Source organism: Tachyglossus aculeatus, chromosome X3 (assembly GCF_015852505.1).
Source record: "Tachyglossus aculeatus isolate mTacAcu1 chromosome X3, mTacAcu1.pri, whole genome shotgun sequence".
NCBI classification, from domain to species: Eukaryota; Metazoa; Chordata; class Mammalia; order Monotremata; family Tachyglossidae; genus Tachyglossus; species Tachyglossus aculeatus.
This window is the reverse complement of record NC_052099.1, coordinates 10348599-10369466: the sequence shown is the minus strand read 5'-3', so window position 1 is coordinate 10369466 and position 20868 is coordinate 10348599. Positions and strand designations below refer to the sequence as shown.

The 20868-nt window shown below is 41.0% G+C and overlaps 1 protein-coding gene across 3 annotated transcripts in view; it reads right to left on the bottom strand.

Annotated features, from left to right (window-relative positions):
* The window catches only part of MAN2A1 (mannosidase alpha class 2A member 1), a 158003-nt gene that overhangs the window by 81161 nt on the left and 55974 nt on the right, over nt 1-20868 (bottom strand). For all 3 annotated transcript variants that reach the window (XM_038770504.1, XM_038770503.1, XM_038770502.1), the window contains exons 7-12: nt 19072-19258; nt 15172-15349; nt 13165-13364; nt 9732-9914; nt 5457-5571; nt 2364-2431 (exon numbers count right to left, since the gene is read on the bottom strand). In XM_038770504.1, the coding sequence (XP_038626432.1) occupies nt 2364-2431; nt 5457-5571; nt 9732-9914; nt 13165-13364; nt 15172-15349; nt 19072-19258 (931 nt within the window). The remainder of the gene's footprint in view (nt 1-2363; nt 2432-5456; nt 5572-9731; nt 9915-13164; nt 13365-15171; nt 15350-19071; nt 19259-20868) is intronic.

Sequence of the window (20868 nt, the reverse complement as noted above, 5' to 3'; positions counted from 1 at the left end):
TGAACATTTTCAAGCCTGACCCATGAAAACTTATTTTGGAGGCTGTTTGGTCCTGCTGAAAACCATGGTATTGTGGTTAAAAAAAAAACAAAAACAGTTGACAAGCCTCATTTGGTCTTTCTGGTTTTAATTCCTCATTTAACAGCCAATTCTGCAGAGTTACTAGCCTATTGTTTAGGCCCTGGACTTTTAGTCAATATACAATAGACTCTTCTTTTAAGATCCATGCCTTACTTTTTGTCTCATATTCAATACCAAAATTTTTCAAGTGACTGTAAACTTCCAATGTAATGATTAGCTTTTCAATTGAATTTGCTTAAAATAATAATGGTATTTGTTAAGCATTTACTATATGCCAGGCTCCATTCTAAGTGCTGGGGTAGACACAAAGTAATCAGGTTGGACACCATCTCTGTCCCACATGGGGCTCACAGTCCTAATCCCCATTTTACCGGTGAGGGGACTGAAGCACAGACAGGTGTGAAGTGACTTGTCCAATGTCACAAAGCAGATAAGTGGCAGAGTTGGATTAGAACCCAGGTCCTTCTGATGCCCAGACCCGCGCTCTGTCTACTAGGCGATGCTGCTTCTCTGCCCTGTTCTCCTACAGAGATTTCCCACCTTAACTCCCACCAATTTTCTAGTCATCATGCCCCATTTAGTCTCCACACCTAAACTACCTTCCTCTGATACACAAATTGACACCCTTAACACCACCCTCTCTACTTAACTCATTCACTCCACTACCTTTTTAATCTCATACCACTGATCCACTGCCCTGGATCACTTCCACAATACTCTCCCTCTGCTCCTATGAACGATCTACAGAGCACTGCTCTCCGGAATCCAGATATCTGGCTGACTTCATCCACCTCAAATACATGCTCACATGCTTGAACTCTGCTCTCTGCTCCACCAGACAACATTATTTCTCTATCCTTATTGACTACCCTCACCAATTGTGTCAGATGTTTAAATCCTTCCTCAAACCTCCTGTCAACCCACATCCCCCATCTCTTGTCTCTAACGACCTGGCTACATACTTTCCTGATAAAATTGAAAGCATTAGGCATGATCGTCCTAAAACTTCCCATGCTCCTCTTCATCCTCCTGCTGCTTCTTTGACTTTCCCAGCAGTATCTCAAGATATCTCCTACCTCCTCTCAAAATATACTCCCTCCCTTCTTTCCTCCCTGACTGCCTTCTTCAACTGTTCACTTATCACCCCATCTCCCTCCTACCACTCCTCTCCAAACTCCCTTAGCAACTTGTCTACAACTGCTGCCTCCACTTCCTCTCCTCCAATTATCTCCTTGATCCCCTTCAATCTGCCCACTTTAATCCACAGAAACTACCCTTTCAAAGGTCACCAATGATCAACTTCTTGCTAACTCTAATGGCTTCTACTCCATGCTAATTCTCTTCAACCTCTCAGCTGCCTTCATTCCCCTACTCCCTCTCCCTTATGCCAACTTTGATATTCACTTCACCCTCAGCCCCTTAACACTTATGTACATATCTATCATTTATTTTACTATCTGTCCTCTCCTCTAGATTGCAAGCTCCTTGTGGGCAGAGAACGTCTTACACTTTGTCATACTGCAATTTCCCAAGTGCTCAGTACAGTTCTCGGCACATAGTAAGCACTCAATAAATATGACTGATTGCAAAAAAACACTTACACCAATTCCTGACAAAATTTCTATTTGATTTGCTACGCGGACAAAAAAAAAAAAAAAAATCAAACTAATGAAATAATTCTGGGGATACTGATCAGGTACAGAATGTTTAACAACTCCAAAATATACACAGACAACAAAAATATCACCACCATGCAAACAGAATATTCTATCTGTTCCACTTCGTTTCTGCCAAACCTGACCTTCCACATTGACCACAGTAAATCAATAGTGATGTGTCAATGAGGAGAAAATGCATATACAAAATGGAGCTTATTGTAGCCTTTGCTTCTCAAATAAAAACGTTAACTAACAAAACCCGCCTGTGGAAACTTTCAAAAATAACTCAATTTACCGCCAATATAATTTCATTTCATAAAAAAACATAAGAGAAAGGAAAGGGACAAATCATCTTTACCTCATGCTTCTCAACTCCTCTAAAAGGAGAAAAATGTTTATGCTCCTTTCCCAGATCACTAAAATTAGTGAAGCCAGAAGTTAATAGAATATAAAGTCACCTAAATTAATTTTATTCCCATAGAAACCAACAAAACCATTACCCTGGTGAAAGAGTTGTGCTGCACATTTTTTTTCCTATACACTAAGCCATAGTATTAAGAAAACAAAACCACCCAAAAAGTAACCATTAAGTGATTACATAGGAATTTGAGAAAAATATATTACCTTGGTTCATTACTCAGTTTTATAACAGTCTTGTGAGGCAGAGAATCCTGTGAAAGTTGATCATCCTCCTATAAGAAGGAATCAATTTTAGATTACGGACTTGTACATTAGAGAGTAACAATCTTAGGCAATGCCCAACAACACCATTCAGAAATGTAGCTTTTCCCTTATCATAAGCAGATACAGACACTAACCTCTTCATGTCAAGCTCAAAGATCAACAACTACTCAGAATTCTCTGATGTCAGGAATTTTTAGAGAAGTATTTTTATACCAAGAGCCATAGTAAAACTAATCTCTGGGCAAATTTCTTCTGCGCATTTTAGAATTTAAGGCATGAAGTGATGAGAAACACCTCATCTACCACTAAAAATGAAATCTTCATAGATCCTTGGTCGTGAGACTGATCCAATAAGCAAAACCCAGCAAATGCTATAGGAAAAAAAAAATAACACACTGAGAAAACAAGGGGTATCTACCCTGATTGATATTATCACCAACTACACATACCTCTGGCAGAAACAAGAAAATTGGGTGGATTGCAGAGAGCCATTTCATCAATATATATTTTCCTTTATTTTAAATAACCCAGGCAGTAAGCTTTACAATGACTATTGCCAAAGAAAGAAAACCCTGGAACATTTCTAGCCAGTAGATTATCTGGCATGGATTACTGCCATTCTTGGGAACAGTTGTGCTCAGCCTGCCGTTGATATCAAGTTGGAGCAGAAGAGCAGGATGGACCAGTTCCATATCAATGTAACAGAATTAAATATCAGCTACGGCTCTAGCCTGGTTCAACCTGGCCCTCACTCTTTGCTAATGCAATCAATTGTGCAATTTTAGTTGCCTACCACTCACTTTATTTTTAATAGTAATAATAGTAATTATGGCATTTGTTAAGTACTGTGTGCCAGGCACTTATTTTTCCTGCAACCGCTAAAGAAGCAGCATGGCTTAGTGGAAAGAGCATGGGCTTGGGAGTCAGAAGACGTGGGTTCTAATCCCCGCTCTGCGACCTTGGGCCAGCTGCTTAACTTCTTTGTGCCTCAGTTATCTCATCTGTAAAATGGGGATTAAGACTGTGAGCCCTTCATGGGATAACCTGATTACCTTGTATCCACCCCAGTGCTTAGAACAGTGTTGTAACAAGTGCACATAGTAAGCACTTAAATACCATAATTATTATCTATTTATTTAAAAAGAGGCTGGCTAACCCTCCATGTCATTTTGAGAAAAAAAAAAAATCATCTGAAGAATTTCCTTTCAGTTTAGCGGTAAACCAAGTAGGAAAAAAAAATGCAACATACTGTCATGATAGAAATCCAAATAACCAGCATTATAGATCAAAATTCTCTAGGAAAATTAAAGAAACTCTGTGTGTATGTGTGCCCATACGTATATATATACACACACACATACATATACATATATAGTCACATTCATACTACATGTACTTTTCCAAATGCTTCCTACAGTGCTCTGCAATCAATGGTATTTAAATACTTATGGTGTTCAGAGCATGTACTAAGTGATTGGGAAAATAAAACAGAACTAGTAGGTACATTCCCTGCCCACAAGGAGCATCCAATCTAGAGAGGAAGACAGACATCAAAATAAATTAAGGATGTGTACATAAATCCTGTAGGGCCAAGGGTGGGGTGAATATCAAGTCTTTCAAGAGTACAATTCAAGTGCACAGGTGATGCAGAAGGGAGGAGGAGTAGGGGAAATAAGGACTTAGTTGGGGAAGGCCTCTTGGAGGATATGTGATTTGAATAAGGCTTTGAAGGTGGGGAGGAGTGGTGGCCTGTTGCATATAGAGAGGGAGTTCCAGGTCAGAAGCAGGGTGAGGGCAAGGGAATTCAGCAAGATGGAAAGATCAAGATACAGCGAGTAGGTTGGTATCAGGAGTGAAGCCTACAGGCTGGGGTGTAATAGGAGATTTGCGAGATAATGGAGGAGGGGGTGATCTTATTGAGTGCTTTCTAGCCAATGGTAAGGAGTCTCTGTTTGATGCCAAAGTAGATGGGCACCCACTGGAGATTCTTGGGGAGTGGGGAGATGTGGACTGAAGAGCAACCTCAAATGATGCAGCACAGCAACAGACTTCTGGGAAACAACAGCGGAAGATGATTAACCTAGAATGCAACATTCAGGAAAGGACTAATTCTTTTTAGAGCAGAGGCTTCTGGAAGATCATGAAACCAAGGGGCATGATAGAAAATAAATTGAGAAGAACTAATTTGCAATGCTGTTATGAGACAATATTTACATGTGCATATGAAGTAGAGATTGTCCATTGTCACAATCAGATGTAACTCAAAACCGTATCTCAAATATCAGAAATATCAATTTTGAAAGCTCAGGACCATGTTGTTATTATGAGTAATGCCCAATCTAGTTTTCCTTCTCCTCTTCTCCGTCCCTTTTCTTTCCTTCACTTTCTGAAACTCCCTCCCACTCTCCTCTCACCATATGGCTTTCAACCCTTCTGTTTGTCTATCTCTTCCTCTCATCTTTTACAAGTCTCTCTATATATACACAGACACACTTATCTCTCATTCTGTCCCCTCATCTTTTCCCTCAACAATCTGGTCTCTTTGTCCTCTCTCTGTGCCTCCCCTCAATTCTACCTCGAATTCCTCTCTTAGCAGCTCTCAATTTTCCTCCCTGTCTTTGCCTATCTTTTGTCAACCTTTGTCCTGCTCCATGCTTTTGCTTATCTCATAATTGCTGGCTTCTCTTCCTTATTTGTCCCCCTCCCACTCTGCCCAGCTCTCTCCTTTCTTACACTCCACCTGACCTCTCAGCTTATTGCCCTCCCTCATACCTACCTCAGTATCTGAGGTCTATCTATTCCAGGGCAGGCAGAAAGTAATTCAAATGAAGAGCTATATGCACTTTTACCACAGAATTCATGGGGAGAAAGCATATTTACAAGGCAAATTTTTTAAGTAATGCAGTCAAACAGTTGTTTTACTTCAATGTATTTCTTTGCCCAAAGCTTCACACCAAAGCTTCCCACTCCAAGCCAAAAATAAAATAATATATTTTTGTGAGAGAGTGCAAAGCTACGAGATAGTCAACTCACCATTTTCAGGAATTCAGTTGAGGGATTATAGGAATAGGTCTCTTTGTCCTTCAGAATGAGAATATGAGCAGACTCTCTGATTACCCTCTTCAAATTCATTAATGAATGAAGAAGTCTGTTAAAAGAAATTAGGTTCTGTTGAAAAAATTTAAAAGTTAAAACAATCTTTTTACCATTTAATTGCACCACCTTTAAAAAAAAAATCACAGAACTAGATGACTAAATTATTAAGGAAATAAATAAGTTTTCCCATTGGCAAGTTTGACTAGCATTTAAGATGATCATGAAAACTGCAACCTATATGAATGCAAGTATGAAGATCCGAGTAAGGAAATCTCCCCCTTTCCAAGATTTTCCCAGTACATATTAACTCTCACTGCAATAGCAACAGTACATCCAGTTGTCCTAGAACGCAAGAGATGCTTTCTTGCAAAACCTCGCATTGAGTGAAACCGAAGCCAGCTTCACAGGCGTGCGCACAGGCAGCTCCTTCTGATAAGGGGACACGCTGCGTCCAAACTGGATCATGCAGTTGGAAGAGCATTCTCTAATTGCCTAACATCATTTTAGCCAAAAAGCATAGTGAAAACACATGCTATGGCAGGCCCGAATGTACCCATATTGTATGCTGTGCCTTTGAGGGATGAAAGACTTGTTTGAATATGATGCAGATCAATTCTTAAAAACCCTTTGCCAGGCCAGCTAATTTTTCTCCCAATATCATGTTCCTTTTTACTTGTCCACCAAGGATGAATCATTACCCAGAATGTAATCTGGAGGAAAACCCTTAGATGCTCCAGTATATATAGCCTACTTAAACCTTGAGCATTCCTAAAGGAGTACTTATCTTTTTTGTACATCATGTCTAAATTGAATCAACAGAAATGAAACCTTTTCTTTCAGTTGGTAAACTCAGCATGGGTAGGGACCATGTCTTCAAACTGTCATGCACCTCTAGACTGTAAGCTATCCTCCAGCCTATAAGCTCGCTGTGGGCAGATACTGTTTACCGTATTGTACTTTGGGTAGGGACCGTCTCTATATGTTGCCAACTTGTACTCCCCAAGAGCTTAGTACAGTGCTCTGCACACAGTAAGTGCTCAGTAAATACGATTTAATGAATGAATGTTGTACACCTCCCAAGTGCTTACTGTTAAGCCCTCAAATACCAATGACTGATTTTAGTAGTCAGCACATTGACGAAGAAACCAAAATGCTTGGATTTTTCCAAGTCAATCAATTCTTCAGTGGTATTTATTGAGTGATTACTGTATGCAGAGCACTAAACTAAGTGCTTGGGAAAATACAATTCCAATGTTTTGGTTTTGATAAAATCATGTCAAATGGAAAATTGTATAGAATTAACACCAAAGTTTCATCACTTGAGGAACTTCAGTTGACAACTTCAGTTTTGCAAAAAATTTATTTCAGTCTAATATTTCATCAAGGATCTATAGAATTACAAATGTGCTTCCATGACACTGAGCCCAATGCACCTATATTTAATTAGAAAAAAAGGCAGAATATTAATAATAATTCTGGTATTTGTTAAGTGCTTACTATGTGCCAAGCACTGTTCTAAGCGCTGAGGGAGATACAAGGTCATCACGTTGTCCCACGTGGGGCTCACTGTCTTCATCCCCATTTTACAGATGAGGAAACTGAGGCCCAGAGAAGTTAAGTGACTTGCCCAAGGTCACACTGCAGACAAGTGGCAGAACCGGGATTTGAACTCATGACCTCTGACTCCAAAGCCCGGGCTGTTTCCACTGAGCCACTGAATAATGAACCTTGAAAAGTCACCTGAGGCAGCATGGCAAAAAAAAAGATATGACCGATCAACTTTGAAATGAGTCAGAAGGGAGTGGACAGTTGATGGGAGTGGAGAAAAACACCACCTCACCCACTTGATCCTCTCCTATCTGTTCCGAGGTTGATTGGTCAGGTTGCTTGGCTTTCTCTTACCACCCGCAGATGCCATTGTTGTCAGATTGGAAAGAAATATAGATTTTTGAAATCCTTAACTAGATCTTTTATTCTAAGTAGCCAGGGAGGAGAGTAAAGTGTTGCAATGATATCTCAGTTAGCAAGGAAGCAGGTCATATCCTTTACTAACGATTCCTCAATTCACTCAATGGTCTGTCGATATAAAGATCGTCCTTGGGTTCGGGGATGCATTTGTCACTTATAATGCTTGTAGATGATTTTCAATCTGCCTCTTGGTATCCCAATCTTCCCAAAGCCTCTGCTCAGGGAGCAAGCAATCCTTCTCATGGCATCTCTGCTTTTAATTCATCCTTAAATCACTTCTGACAAATCTCAAGAATAGTAAACATTTTTCCTGATACATTTACTCAAAGTAAAGAGTACAAAGGGAAAAATGAAAAAAAGAAAATCACAGGGCAAGACTAAAGCCAAATTGCTTTGAGCCACCCAAAGTTCAGGTTCCTTTACAAAATTGTTATTTTTTTCTTGAAGTACATTTGCACACTACTGACAGGATTCACTACTAAATTCTAACCACCTCTGGGGAAGTCGAAGCACTATTTCATGTCATAAGTGGTGGCAAATTAGTAGAATAAATATGTCTAGAAGTAGTGGGCACTTAGAAAGGCACAACCTACTAGGGAAAGACAACATGGTTTATGTAAAGGAGTTGTTCAAAGGTATCGATTAACATGAGGGTAGAAGGAAACCAGTAGACAAGTGTTTCATTCCAATGGCTTTAAAAAAACTGAATAATCATGGGATTGGAGGGAACAGTCTGTTATGGACAGAAAACTAAGCTGAGAGATAGGAAACAAAGAGTGGGGGTAAATGCTGCTGTTAAAAATGGAAAAGGTTAAATAAATAGTGGGGTCCCCCACTGATGGGTAATTGAATGGTTTTGTTTAACAGCCTCATAATCTGGAATCAACACTGAGCAGGGAAATCTCTAAATTGGCAGGTGACACGAAGCTCTTAGTGTTGAAATGCCAGGCAAATGGAGATAAACTACAAGAAGAAGCATTGCCTAGTGGATAGAGCGAAACCTGTAAAAGGAGTGAAAAGGACCTTGGTTCTAATCCTGGCTCTGCCACTTGTTTGCTGGGTGACTTTGGGCAAATCACTTAACTTCTCTGGGCCTCAGTTACCTCATCTGCAAAATGGGGATTAAGACTGTCAGCCCCTTGTAGGACCATGAATTTTGTCCCTCCTGATTAACTTGCGTCTACTCCAGCACTTAGTACAGTGCCTGGCACATAGTAAGCACTTCACAAATACCATAACAAAAAAGTGAATGGCCCAAAAAGGGTGGATGAGTTTCTGTGCGAGCAAGTCCAAGATATTGCACCTGGAGAAAATATAATCCACAATCCTTTCATGATGTAGGAAAGAGATTTCAAAGTCTGTCAACTGTGTTTTTAAATCAACGACCCAGTGCAGTTGATAAAGTGTTGGGCAACATCAGGGAAGGAAGAGAAAGCAAAAGCAAAGTTCTGTCATTATATAAAACAATGGTACACCTGGCATACTAGAAACCATGCAAGTGAAAAAACATCAGTGCATTCAAGAGAGATTTAGACAAATATGTAGATACTAGAAGAATGGGTGGGAATGTAGAAAGGGGAAACTAAAGACATTAGATTATTAAATATCAGAATGGACGTTAAGACAAAACAACCAACACAGGGTTCCTCCAGGCAGAGACAGAATACCGGGCTGTATGGATCACTGGTGTGAACTGGCATATGGAATGCTCATTTTTTAAAAAAACAGCAAATGCTTTGTCTAATTTTTAAATCTATTATTATGATTTAATTATATGAAGTCCTTTAGCCAATTCATGTGAATTTTAATTGAATTTCTAGTGTAGCAGTGCACAAAATATGGCCTGCAGGCTGGGACTAAAGTTAACGAAGAAACCTGTGAAAATCTTTTTGTATTTCAATATTCACAGGATTTTTATTTGTATCACAATCCTACAGGTTTACAACCAGATACATAGAGTCAATGACAAAGCTTAATAGTGAAGGAAAATGTTTGGGTGAAATGGGAAGCTATTGAGCACAAAAGATTTTCTTAATCTTGTACTCTGTCAGCTTGGGTTTCTTGAGAGATGATTCTGGCACTGTCAGGCCTCTGATGAAGCATGTCTTTGTATTATCATTACTAAAGCAGCTGCCTGATAAGCATTTTGGCAGCTATATTGAAGACATTTCTAAAACAGAAAACTAGAAAATTGTTGAATCGACTTAAAATAATCAAAGAATCACCTTTTATTCAGTACATTACCTAGTGCCATAATCCACAACCACCCAGTCTTTAGATGTTCCTGTGATTGCATCATGATGTTGAAATAGTCCAAGATTTCTTCTGGCCTCTGTCAATAATTTATAATGTGCTGATGAAGGAAATACGTTCATTTTGTACTTTTGGGACTGTATTAATGCCAAAGAATAAATAATCTCAGCAGCCCTAATGATATATCAAAGAAAAAAAAAAACAACAACTTCATGTACAATTTAACATTTCTCCTGAGTTCATACTAGAAAGCTTATATATTTTTCAAAAATGTTTGACACCACTCAAGAACGTCCAGAATGCTTCTGCAAGGTCCAAGGTCTCTTGTGAAACACAAATCCATAATAATTCCACTTAAAATAATATTAACAATATTGGAAAACACAAAGCAGTGAGTACTTTAACAATGAGAAAACAGCTCATGAATTGCTCCGGAACCCAAAAAAAGAGGTGAACACAAGATTTTAGAATTATCTGAATACGACAAGGGTGTTCAAGGGGTTGAATAATGTTTTTCAGACTTCCAGAAGGTATGAAATCTCAGTTTATTTTCCACTTGGCATATGCTGGGAACCTACCAGATGGGGATGCATCCCACAGCAAAAAAAGAGTGAATGCCAATCAGTTGGATAAGTTGCGGGATACCCTAACTCCAAAAATCACCTTTGGGATAGATTCCAGGCCCAAAGGCAGTACGGGTGATTGATTCAGTTGAATCGATGGTATTTGAGCGCTTAACGTGTGCAAAGCACTGTACTAAGTGCTTGAGGGGTACACTACAGAATTGGTTGACAATCCCTGTCCTAAAGGAGCTTACAGTCTAAAGTTTACAGTCAGCAGATTCCTGTGGATACTAGATTATACACAATCTAGTTGTTCTCCTGGCTCTCCTCTTATCTGTCCAGCCATTCATTTTCAGTCTCTTTTGCGGGCTCCTCCTCCCCCTCCCATCCCCTTACTGTAGGGGTTCCTCAAGGGTCAGTTCTTGGTCCCCTTCTGTTCTCTATCTACACTCACTCCTTTGGTGAACTCATTTGCTTCCACGGCTTCAACTATCATCTCTATGCTGATGACACCCAAATCTACATCTCTGCCCCTGCTCTCTCTCCCTCCCTTCAGCTTGTGTCTCCTCCTGCCTTCAAGACATCTCCATCTGGATGTCTGCCCGCCATCTAAAACTCAATATGTCCAAGACTGAACTCCTTATCTTCCCTCCCAAACCCCGCCCTCTCCCTGACTTTCCCATCACTGTTGACGGCACTAACATCCTTCCCATCTCACAAGGCCGCAACCTTGGTGTCATCCTCAACTCCTCTCTCTTGTTCACCCCTCACATCCAATCTGTCACCAAAACCTGCCAGTCTCACCTCCGCAACATCGCCAAGATCCGCCCTTTCCTCTCCATCCAAACCACTACCCTGCTCATTCAATCTCTCATCCTATCCCGACTGGATTACTGCATCAGCCTCCTCTCTGATCTCCCATCCTCCTGTCTCTCCCCACTTCAATCTATACTTCACGCTGCTGACCGGATCATCTTTGTGCAGAAACGCTCTGGGCATGTTACTCCCCTCCTCAAAAATCTCCAGTGGCTACCAATCAACCTACACATCAGGCAACAACTCCTCACTCTCGGCTTCAAGGCTCTCCATCACCTCACCCCCTCCTACCTCACCTCCCTTCTTTCCTTCTACTGCCCAGCCCCCACCCTCCACTCCTCTGCCGCTAACCTCCTCACTGTGCCTCGTTCTTGCCTATCCCGCCATCGACCCCCAGCCCACATCCTCCCCCTGGCCTGGAATGTCCTCCCTCCGCATATCCTCCAAGCTAGCTCTCTTCCTCCCTTCAATGCCCTACTGAAAGCTCACCTCCTTCAGGAGGCCTTTCCAGACTGACTCCCCTCCTTCCCCTCTCCCCCGCCCTACCTCATTCCCCTCCCCCTACCTCCTTCCCCTCCCTCTCCCCATCCCTCCCACCCTACCTTCTTCCCCTCCCCACAGAACCTGTATATATGTTTGTACAGATTTATTACTCTATTTTACTTGTACATATTTATTATTCTATTTATTTTGTTAATATGTTTTGTTTTGTTGTCTGTCTCCCCCTTCTAGACTGTGAGCCCGCTGTTGGGTAGGGACTGTCTCTATATGTTGCCAACTTGTAATAATAATAATAATATTTATTACGCGCTTACTATGTGCAAAGCACTGTTCTAAGCACTGGGGAGGTTACAAGGGGATCAGGTTGTCCCACGGGGGGCTCCCAGTCTTAATCCCCATTTTACAGATGAGGTAACTGAGGCCCAGAGAAGTTAAGTGACTTGCCCAAGGTCACACAGCAGACATGTGGCAGAGCCGGGATTCGAACCCGACCTCTGACTCCAAAGCCCGGGCTCTTTCCACTGAGCCACGCTGTACTCCCTAAGCGCTTAGTACAGTGCTCTGCACACAGTCAGCGCTCCATACAATTGAATGAATGAATGAATACACAAAGTCCTGAGGTTTCCCTGAGTGAATCGAAGTTCATTAACACATACATTCACCCAGCAATTCCCAAGAAAGCGAGTCAGAGTAAATTTTAGCACAATGCTAAAATGGAGCATGTCCCCTATGGTACAACTATATGGGCCAGGAGGCGGCCGAGGAAGAAAGGTAAATCCACTTTAGGCACACCAATGTGGTATTTCGACCAGCCATCAAGCTTACATAGCTCTGAACTATATCAAAAAATGAATTTTCCAAGGGGCACATAAGTGTCTCTAGATTTCATTACAGCTTGAGACTGTAAGCTCATTGTGGGCAGGGAATGTGTCTGTTTATTTTTCTATTGTACAAGTGCTTAGTACAGTGCTTTGCATACATTAAGCACTCAAATACAATTGAATGAATATTCCATAATTTAGAGAAACGTTGTTTTACTCCCTACAAATTGATTCTTGTCAGAGTTTATGGGCCTGGGATCCAGGAAGAACTGGGTTCTAATTCCAGCACTGCCACTTGTCTGCGGTATGACTTTGGGCAAGTCACTTCACCTCTCTGTGCCTCAGTTACCTCATCTGTAAAATGGGGATTGAGACCAAGTCCCATGTGGGACAGGGGCTGTGTCCAATCTGATAACCTTGTATCCACCCCAGTGTTTAGAACAGTGCTTGACACATAGTAAGTGCTTTAATAGCATAAGTATTATTTTTTTTTAATTAATCCCAGCTTCTGATGATGTTTTTACACTGTTGAGTAGTGACCAGGGGCAAGAGAGGGGATCCAGATCTCCTAAAAGATGCTTTATAATCTGCTTCATTGTATACTGTAATGATGAGGGGGTTTTTGATGTTACTTTTCAGATAAAATCGTCACAATAGCATGAAACTAATTTGCTTTATTGGTATTTAACTTGCAAAGAGCTCTTTCAGGGTGGTTGCCTTTACCTTAAATAGGACTCCAAAATCCTATCCATTCGTTTGTAGAAAGGTCTCGATGTAAAATATCCACTCCAGTAATGATCATCTCTGTCAGCATAAGTGAAGAAATCCCCACTTAATACCGGAAATGCTGATTTATTGTTTTCATCCAAAGTTACTGTTTTACTCAAGGCATCAAAATAATCTGATAATGTTCCAAAGCGTATCTGTAACAACAGGTTAGAAACCAATTATCTCCAATTTCCAATTGCTGACCATTTATATGGGAAATAAAATTATGGTGGTAAAAATTTTTATATCCAAGGAGTGATTTGGGCTACTATATCCCACACTTATTTTCACCAAAATCAACAGATTCCAATTCATTCATTGGACTGCATATCAAATAAACCATGGCAGATTTATGTGCCTGTCCTTCAGGAAATATACAAAGCTTTTATTTTTATTTTTTCCAATGAAGGTCTGGTAAAGAAAATTACCATTTCCAAAGAGCAATATTGCCTTATCCCTAGGAGAACCATGACTTTGTAATCAGGAAATATTCAGTGCTTGAACATGTGACCAGCTATATGACATCAGATATATAGAAGAGACCCAAAAGGAACCTAAAGTTAATACCTGGATTATGCTACTAGAAAGGGGAATACTGTACATATGGATTTCTTCAAATCTGTGGAATTTTATACTTCACTTAAAGCATAACTAGAGGTAATACGATTTTTCAACTATGTGATGAGAAACAATGCATTCAATAAAAACTCACTACATAAAACATGCAGTAGATATGCTTGTAATCAAATAATTCCATGCAAAGGAAAAATGACCTCTACAACCAAAAATACATGTATATTTTCAATGAAAAGGACTCACGATTGGAAAAAAAAATCACTTGCAGTAAAGAAAGCAATGCACTGTCAACACCTTATGGCTCCTTGAGATACTAATATAAAAGATGCATACTGAAGTCTATAAATCAAAGTAAAGAACATATGAAATGTGGCCTAGTGGATGAAGCACAGGCCTGGGAGTAGAGGACCTGGGTTCCAATCCCAGCGCTACCATTTATCTATGTGACCTTGAGCAGTCATTTAACTACTCTGTGCCTCAATCACCTCACCTTGTAAAATGGGAGTTAAAAGTGTAAGCCCCATGTGGATCACAGGCTGTGTCCAACCTGATTAGCTTATATCTGCCCCAGGGTTTAGTACAGTTACTGGAACAAAGTAAGTGCTTAAATACCATAAAAAAAAAAATGAGTGGTGGACTGCCAAGGCTAAGGGATTTCCAGGGCTTTGCAAAACAAACTACAGCATTTTATAAATCTCTGAATAAACTCTTCAAGGACTCACACACGGATTCATGCTCTTAAGAGCTATAACCCCACCCTATCATGGGCAAGGAAGGAATTTTATATATGTACCAACAATACTTCAAAAATATCCTGAATACACTGCAGACCACAATGGGTGAAGATCTAGTGAAGGCTAATATGTAAAGAGCTGGTCAGGCTTCCCATATCTGATGGCATCACAGTCAATAAAGCATGGAGAGGAAACAGAACTCAGACATCTGCAAAGGCTTTTCCACAGCATATGGAATATTGAAAAAAAAGGCTACTGAATTCCATCACCATATTCAGCAAGTGGAAAAAAAAAACCCAAAACACAAAACCAAGGGTCTGCTATCCATTGCTGATAAGAACCTAGTCTGGATCCTCAGAAGGAAATCATTAACAACATGCTTCCAGAAACACAATCTAGATTTAGATTGTGTAACAGTTCAGCTATGACAGTAAAGCCTTGATTACGTGACAAAACAAAAAACCTCAAACTCAAGTTTACACACATGCTAGCTTTTACCTTAGTGTATTACCAATTTAGTAAAATTTACACATTCTAAATGATGTAGGAATTAGAAAAAAAATACGCAAATTAGGGGCACCATATTTAAGAGCACCTTTACCTAAGAATGGTCAACATTAAAATCGATCATTAAGTAAATTTTTCACATTACCTTAATGTGGAGTTCAGGATGTGCGTTCAAATAATCAAAAAGCTTCTGGTAATTCTGGTACTGCTGATCCCATTCTGAGCTCTCACTGTAACGGAAATCGTCTCCTAGTGGGGCCAAGAGCACCTTTGTACGAAAAAGCTTTGACTTCTTTCTGTATTGATCTAAAATCATCCAGGCCCTTTAAAAAAAATATGAACATAAAATTTAGAATGAACCAGTGGGGTGACTTACTAGAGGGAAAACAAGACAAAGTATTGAATTAATTCAATCATATTAAGCAATTACTGTGTGCAGAGCACTGTACTAAGCACTTGGAGAGTACAACAATAAACAGTGACAATCCCTGCTCAGGAGCTCACTTGAATGATATTATATGCTCTTTAGATTACCTTAGATATAGGATAATCTCTAGACTGTAAACTTGCTGTGGGCAGGGAATGTCGGTTTGTTATACTGTACTCTCCCAAACGCTTGGTAACAGTGCTCCACACACAGTAAGCACTCGCTAAATATGACAATGAATATAATCTTCCATAAAGTCCTCAAATTTCTAATGTAAAACTTTCAATATAAGTGCTCAGTGATGTTCAAAGTTTATTTTATATATTTACTGTGCTCAAACATGTTTGCCAAAAATGACATACCCCTAGCTCTTCTATGAGTCAATAAGATGAGAAAAGCAAAATAATCCTGATTTGAAATAAGGGTTGATAAACTAATTCCCATTACTCAGAACAAGAATAGCACTACCAGTTTTTTCTAGATCCCATCTACATTCCCTTTTGACCTTGACTGTACAATAGCATCCCATCTTCTCTCAAGTAGCTGCATGACTGAGGTAGCTTCAATATACCATATCCAACACAGAGATTGCCACACACACACGCAACCTAGTGTGCATTCAGTTCTGACCTATTACAATTCTGAAAAACATATACTAACCTTGCTTAGTCTTTCAAAGAAAACATATGCCTTTCAGCTATATGTAATGCCTAACAATAACAGGGTAATAAAAACACAGTGGAGTTGAACCCTAAATTAGCTTTCTCTAAATACACCAGCAGTTAAGAATTATTTTATGCAACTTTGGATCACTTTAATAATCTAACGCTCAAAAGATCTGGCCCCTGTGAATTTCAAAGGGGCTTTGTTAATGAAATTAACATTTTATGTTGTAACAAAAGTCAAAGGAAAATAGTTGCTGGAATTCTGAATGCACGTTTATAATAGGAGACATTAACACAGGCCAGCTTTTAAATTCAGAAACTCTTAACAGTAAAGATAAAAGTAAAAATAACACAAGGATCAAATTACCCAGAGCAAAGTGATTAGTTCTAGAAAAAAGGTCTAAAGCTATTTCCTCTTTCCTCCAAATTTAGGTCATATATTTTTCCCGTCAGAAACATAAGTAATGATATACTTTAGCTTAAGCCCCCAATTTTACAAGCTTTACAAAGACTACCATTTTCACCTATCTGCAAAGCAGACAGAATAATGCTGAAAGGTGGGAGAAGAGGAGAGAAAACTAGGGCCATATCAAATGAAATGATCTGATCATTATCGGGGGGGGGGGGGGGAACCACGATACAGCATTTCTGAAACCTCGCTTTCATCTGGAAATTAAATGCCCATTTAAAGGTACATATTGCATATAATTTCACTTCTGATTGTAGATTGTTAGGAAATAGTTTGTTCTCTATTTTGGTGCTTAATAAAAACTGCAGCTACAAAACTTAGGTCTGCTCTTTAAATACAACATTTGTCCCTGTTTTCATTACAATAGATATTTACTTAACTCAAACTTGGTGCAGTGTTTGCTCTTCATATAAACAAATATTCCTTTCCCTACAGTGTCAAAACTTCATCCTGAAAAGATGTTCTGAAAAATCTTAATCAACCACTGCTCTGGAGATGGTTTCAAACCAAAAGTGGGGCAGGAATAGGCAGAAGTGGCTGAGAACCCAGAATCAAGTGAACTACAAAACATCTCTCACCACAACTATGCTTTCACCCACCTCCCCCTCAAAACTACCACTAATAGTAAAGGAACATGGGTAAATTTTGTGTATGCCTGTCACAGATTGTACATGAAGCCATTGTGAACTAAGATCATCCTGAAGAACTACAAATGAGTTGACCAGTTTACATTTTTCCATTCCATTTCTCTTTAGAAGTACTGAGTTTACCGATCTGTTCTTACAGATTCAAGCTATTACCCAAATGCTCCAAAGCATGCCTCCAAAGATGACTGATCGGCTGGGTGAGCCAGCCATGTCTTCTTGTGCCCACAAATGGTTTCCAAGGCCAGTAGAGGAACTGGGACTCTAGGCTCAAATTGGAATATTTAGCCCCTACAAGTCAGAGAAGCCCTACTTCCCCATTTTATATGAGCTTTATGTCCAATTGGAAGCTAGAGACAAATAAGGGCAAAGACTGCACGTGCACTTCTCAATTAGCCCAAGCACTTGTTCGCTGCACTCCGTACCCTAGACCAAACATGGACCAGAAGGGACGAGAGAGTGCGAATCTTTTTCCACAAGCCACTAAAATAACAATCAGTTTTTCTGCGTAGGTACTTGGTCCTGAATTCTCAAGACTGAGGCTCACCTGACCTTCCTGTCACGAGACTCCATCACACAAACCAAAAAGGTATGTGTGGAAAAAAATCTTGGGCAGTGGAATTTTGTACAGTAAGAGCTTTGCTATACCACATGCAGGGAGAATGGGAGGTGCTGATAAACTGGGAAGCAGGGCTGCCAAGTCAGAGCTGACCCAGAGAACCACCCCTGGGAGAGGACTTTGCATAGTGATCCAGAGGGTGAATGAAAACTATATGATCCAGAATAAAAGTCCTTAAAGAAGCTTGTTAGTTACTTCTGAGCCATGCTTAAAGTTCAGATATCTGGTGGAAATGCACACTGAAAATCCAGATGTGGGGGGGAAAAGAAATCTTATATTCTGGAGAATTTATGGAGGTTCCAGGAAAATCCCATATAAATAACTCATATGCTGGTCATTGTAAACCCTGCCTTTTAGGTGAAAGCAATCACCACAATATATTGTTCTGCCAAGATCACTCCTATGATGGGGCTATCAGTAATGCTAGTTACTAGAGTTTTCTAGTTGGTAAAAGGCCAGATAACCCAGCTTTTACTGTGTATTGTGAGACTGAGATGACATCAACATTGCAATGCAATAATAACATGCGTGGCATTTGTTAAGTGCTATTGCCAGGCACTGTACTAAGCGCTGGGGTGGATACAAGCAAATTGTAGAGTACCAATTGCAAAATGAAATGCAGTACCTACCGTGCAAAAGATGCACTTTGATTATCCTGGACAGCCTAATTCATGATGCAATTAACCGCATTGTAATAGTTTTCAATTAACATACTTATGCCATGAATGTTGCTGTGATGGGAACCCCATGCACCATGGATAGGTTGCAGATATTGTTTGAATGTACGCGGTCCTGTTGCCATATTTGGTATGGGCCTTAGACCCTGCAGCCCATGGGCTGGGTCAGGGAACCAAACCAAATAAGGAGATAGACTCCACCCAGCTCTGCACCAAATGTGCACCAAATCTTCACCAATCCAGTCCCCGCTGTTTTCAAATCTACCAATCACTGCGATCAGAAACAGTAGTATATGAGCTCACTGCATTGGGCACTCGAGGCCTTTTCCCTTAAAGAAATGAGCCCGCCGGGTGCATTACCCCCTATTCGGTCTTCGGCCTTACCAATAAAACTTTATTAAAACTTTCAGTAGTCACATGCTATCTGACATTCTTTAGTTGCCTGGCAACCTTGGTGGCCATCCAGAACAACCACCGCCATCAGCTGCAGTTGGGGGGGGACAAAAAACTTATCCAATGTAAAATTACATACAAGTTTTCCTACCTGTGTTTGATATTTTCAGGGTGAATTGCTTCGGGAGGAACTCTCCAGGGACAACTGACTCTGCCTCCGGGAAGTCGTTTGAAATCAAACTGGCAGCATATTTTGGGATCGGGTCCACAAGTGTGAGGGACGTCATAGCTGTAGAAGGGCATCATATGGCAAAGGATATCTGTGCTAGATCCCAAATCTAAAATGAGACACAAAACAACATGTATTTTTTTCTTTTATTGGTATTTGTTAAGCACTTGTGTCAGACACTGTACTAAGCTCTGGGTTAGGTACAAGTTAATCAATTTGGAAACAGTCCATGGCTCATGTGGGGCTCACAGTCTTAATCCCCATTTTACAGTTGAGGTAACAGGCACAGAAAAGTTAATAATCAATCATATTTATTGAGCGCTTACTGTGTGCAGAGCACTGTACTAAGCGCTTGGGAAGTACAAGTTGGCAACATACAGAGACAGTCCTTACCCAACAGTGGGCTCACAGTCTAGAAGGGGGAGACAGACAACAAAACCAAACATCTTAACAAAATAAAACAGAATAAATATGTACAAGTAAAATAAATAAATAGAGGAATAAATATGTACAAACATATACATATATACAGGTGCTGTGGGGAAGGGAAAGAGGTAAGACGGGGGGGATGGAGAGGGGGACGAGGGGGAGAGGAAGGAGGGAGCTGAGACTGGGAAGGCCTCCTGGAGGAGGTGGGCTCTCAGTAGGGCCTTGGAGGGAGGAAGAGAGCTAGCTTGGTGGATGGGCAGAGGGAGGGCATTCCAGGCCAGGGGGATGACGTGGGCCGGGGGTCGACGGCGGGACAGGCGAGAACGAGGGACAGTGAGGAGATTAGCAGCAGGGGAGCGGAGGGTTCTGGCTGGGCTGTAGAAGGAGAGAAGGGAGGTGAGGTAGGAAGGGGCGAGGTGATGGAGAGCCTTGAAGCCCAGGGTGAGGAGTTTCTGCCTGATGTGCAGATTGATTGGTAGCCACTGGAGATTTTTGAGGAGGGGAGTAACATGCCCAGAGCGTTTCTGGACAAAGACAATCTGGGCAGCAGCATGAAGTATTGATTGAAGTGGGGAGAGACACGAGGATGGGAGATCAGAGAGAAGGCTGATGCAGTAGTCCAGACGGGATAGGATGAGAGCTTGAACGAGCAGGGTAGCGGTTTGGATGGAGAGGAAAGGGCGGATCTTGACAATGTTGTGGAGCTCAGACCGGCAGGTTTTGGTGATGGCTTGGATGTGAGGGGTGAATGAGAGAGCGGAGTCGAGGATGACACCAAGGTTGCGGGCTTGTGAGACGGGAAGGATGGTAGTGCCGTCAACAGTGATGGGAAAGTCAGGGAGAGGGAAGGGTTTGGGAGGGAAGACAAGAAGTTCAGTCTTGGACATGTTGAGTTTTAGGTGGCGGGCAGACAACCAGATGGAGATGTCCTGAAGGCAAGAGGAGATGCGAGCCTGGAGGGAGGGGGAGAGAGCAGGGGCAGAGATGTAGATCTGGGTGTCATCAGTGTAGAGATGATAGGTGAAGCTGTGGGAGTGAATGAGGTCACCAAGGGAGTGAGTGTAGATCGAGAACAGAAGGGGACCAAGAATGAGGAACCCCTACAGTAAGGGGATGGGAGGGGGAGGAGGAGCCTGCAAAAGAGACTGAGAATGAACGACCGGAGAGATAAGAGGAGAACCAGGAGAGAACGGAGTCTGTGAAGCCAAGGTTGGATAGCGTGTTGAGGAGAAGGGGGTGGTCCACAGTGTCGAAGGCAGCTGAGAGGTCGAGGAGGATTAGGATAGAGTA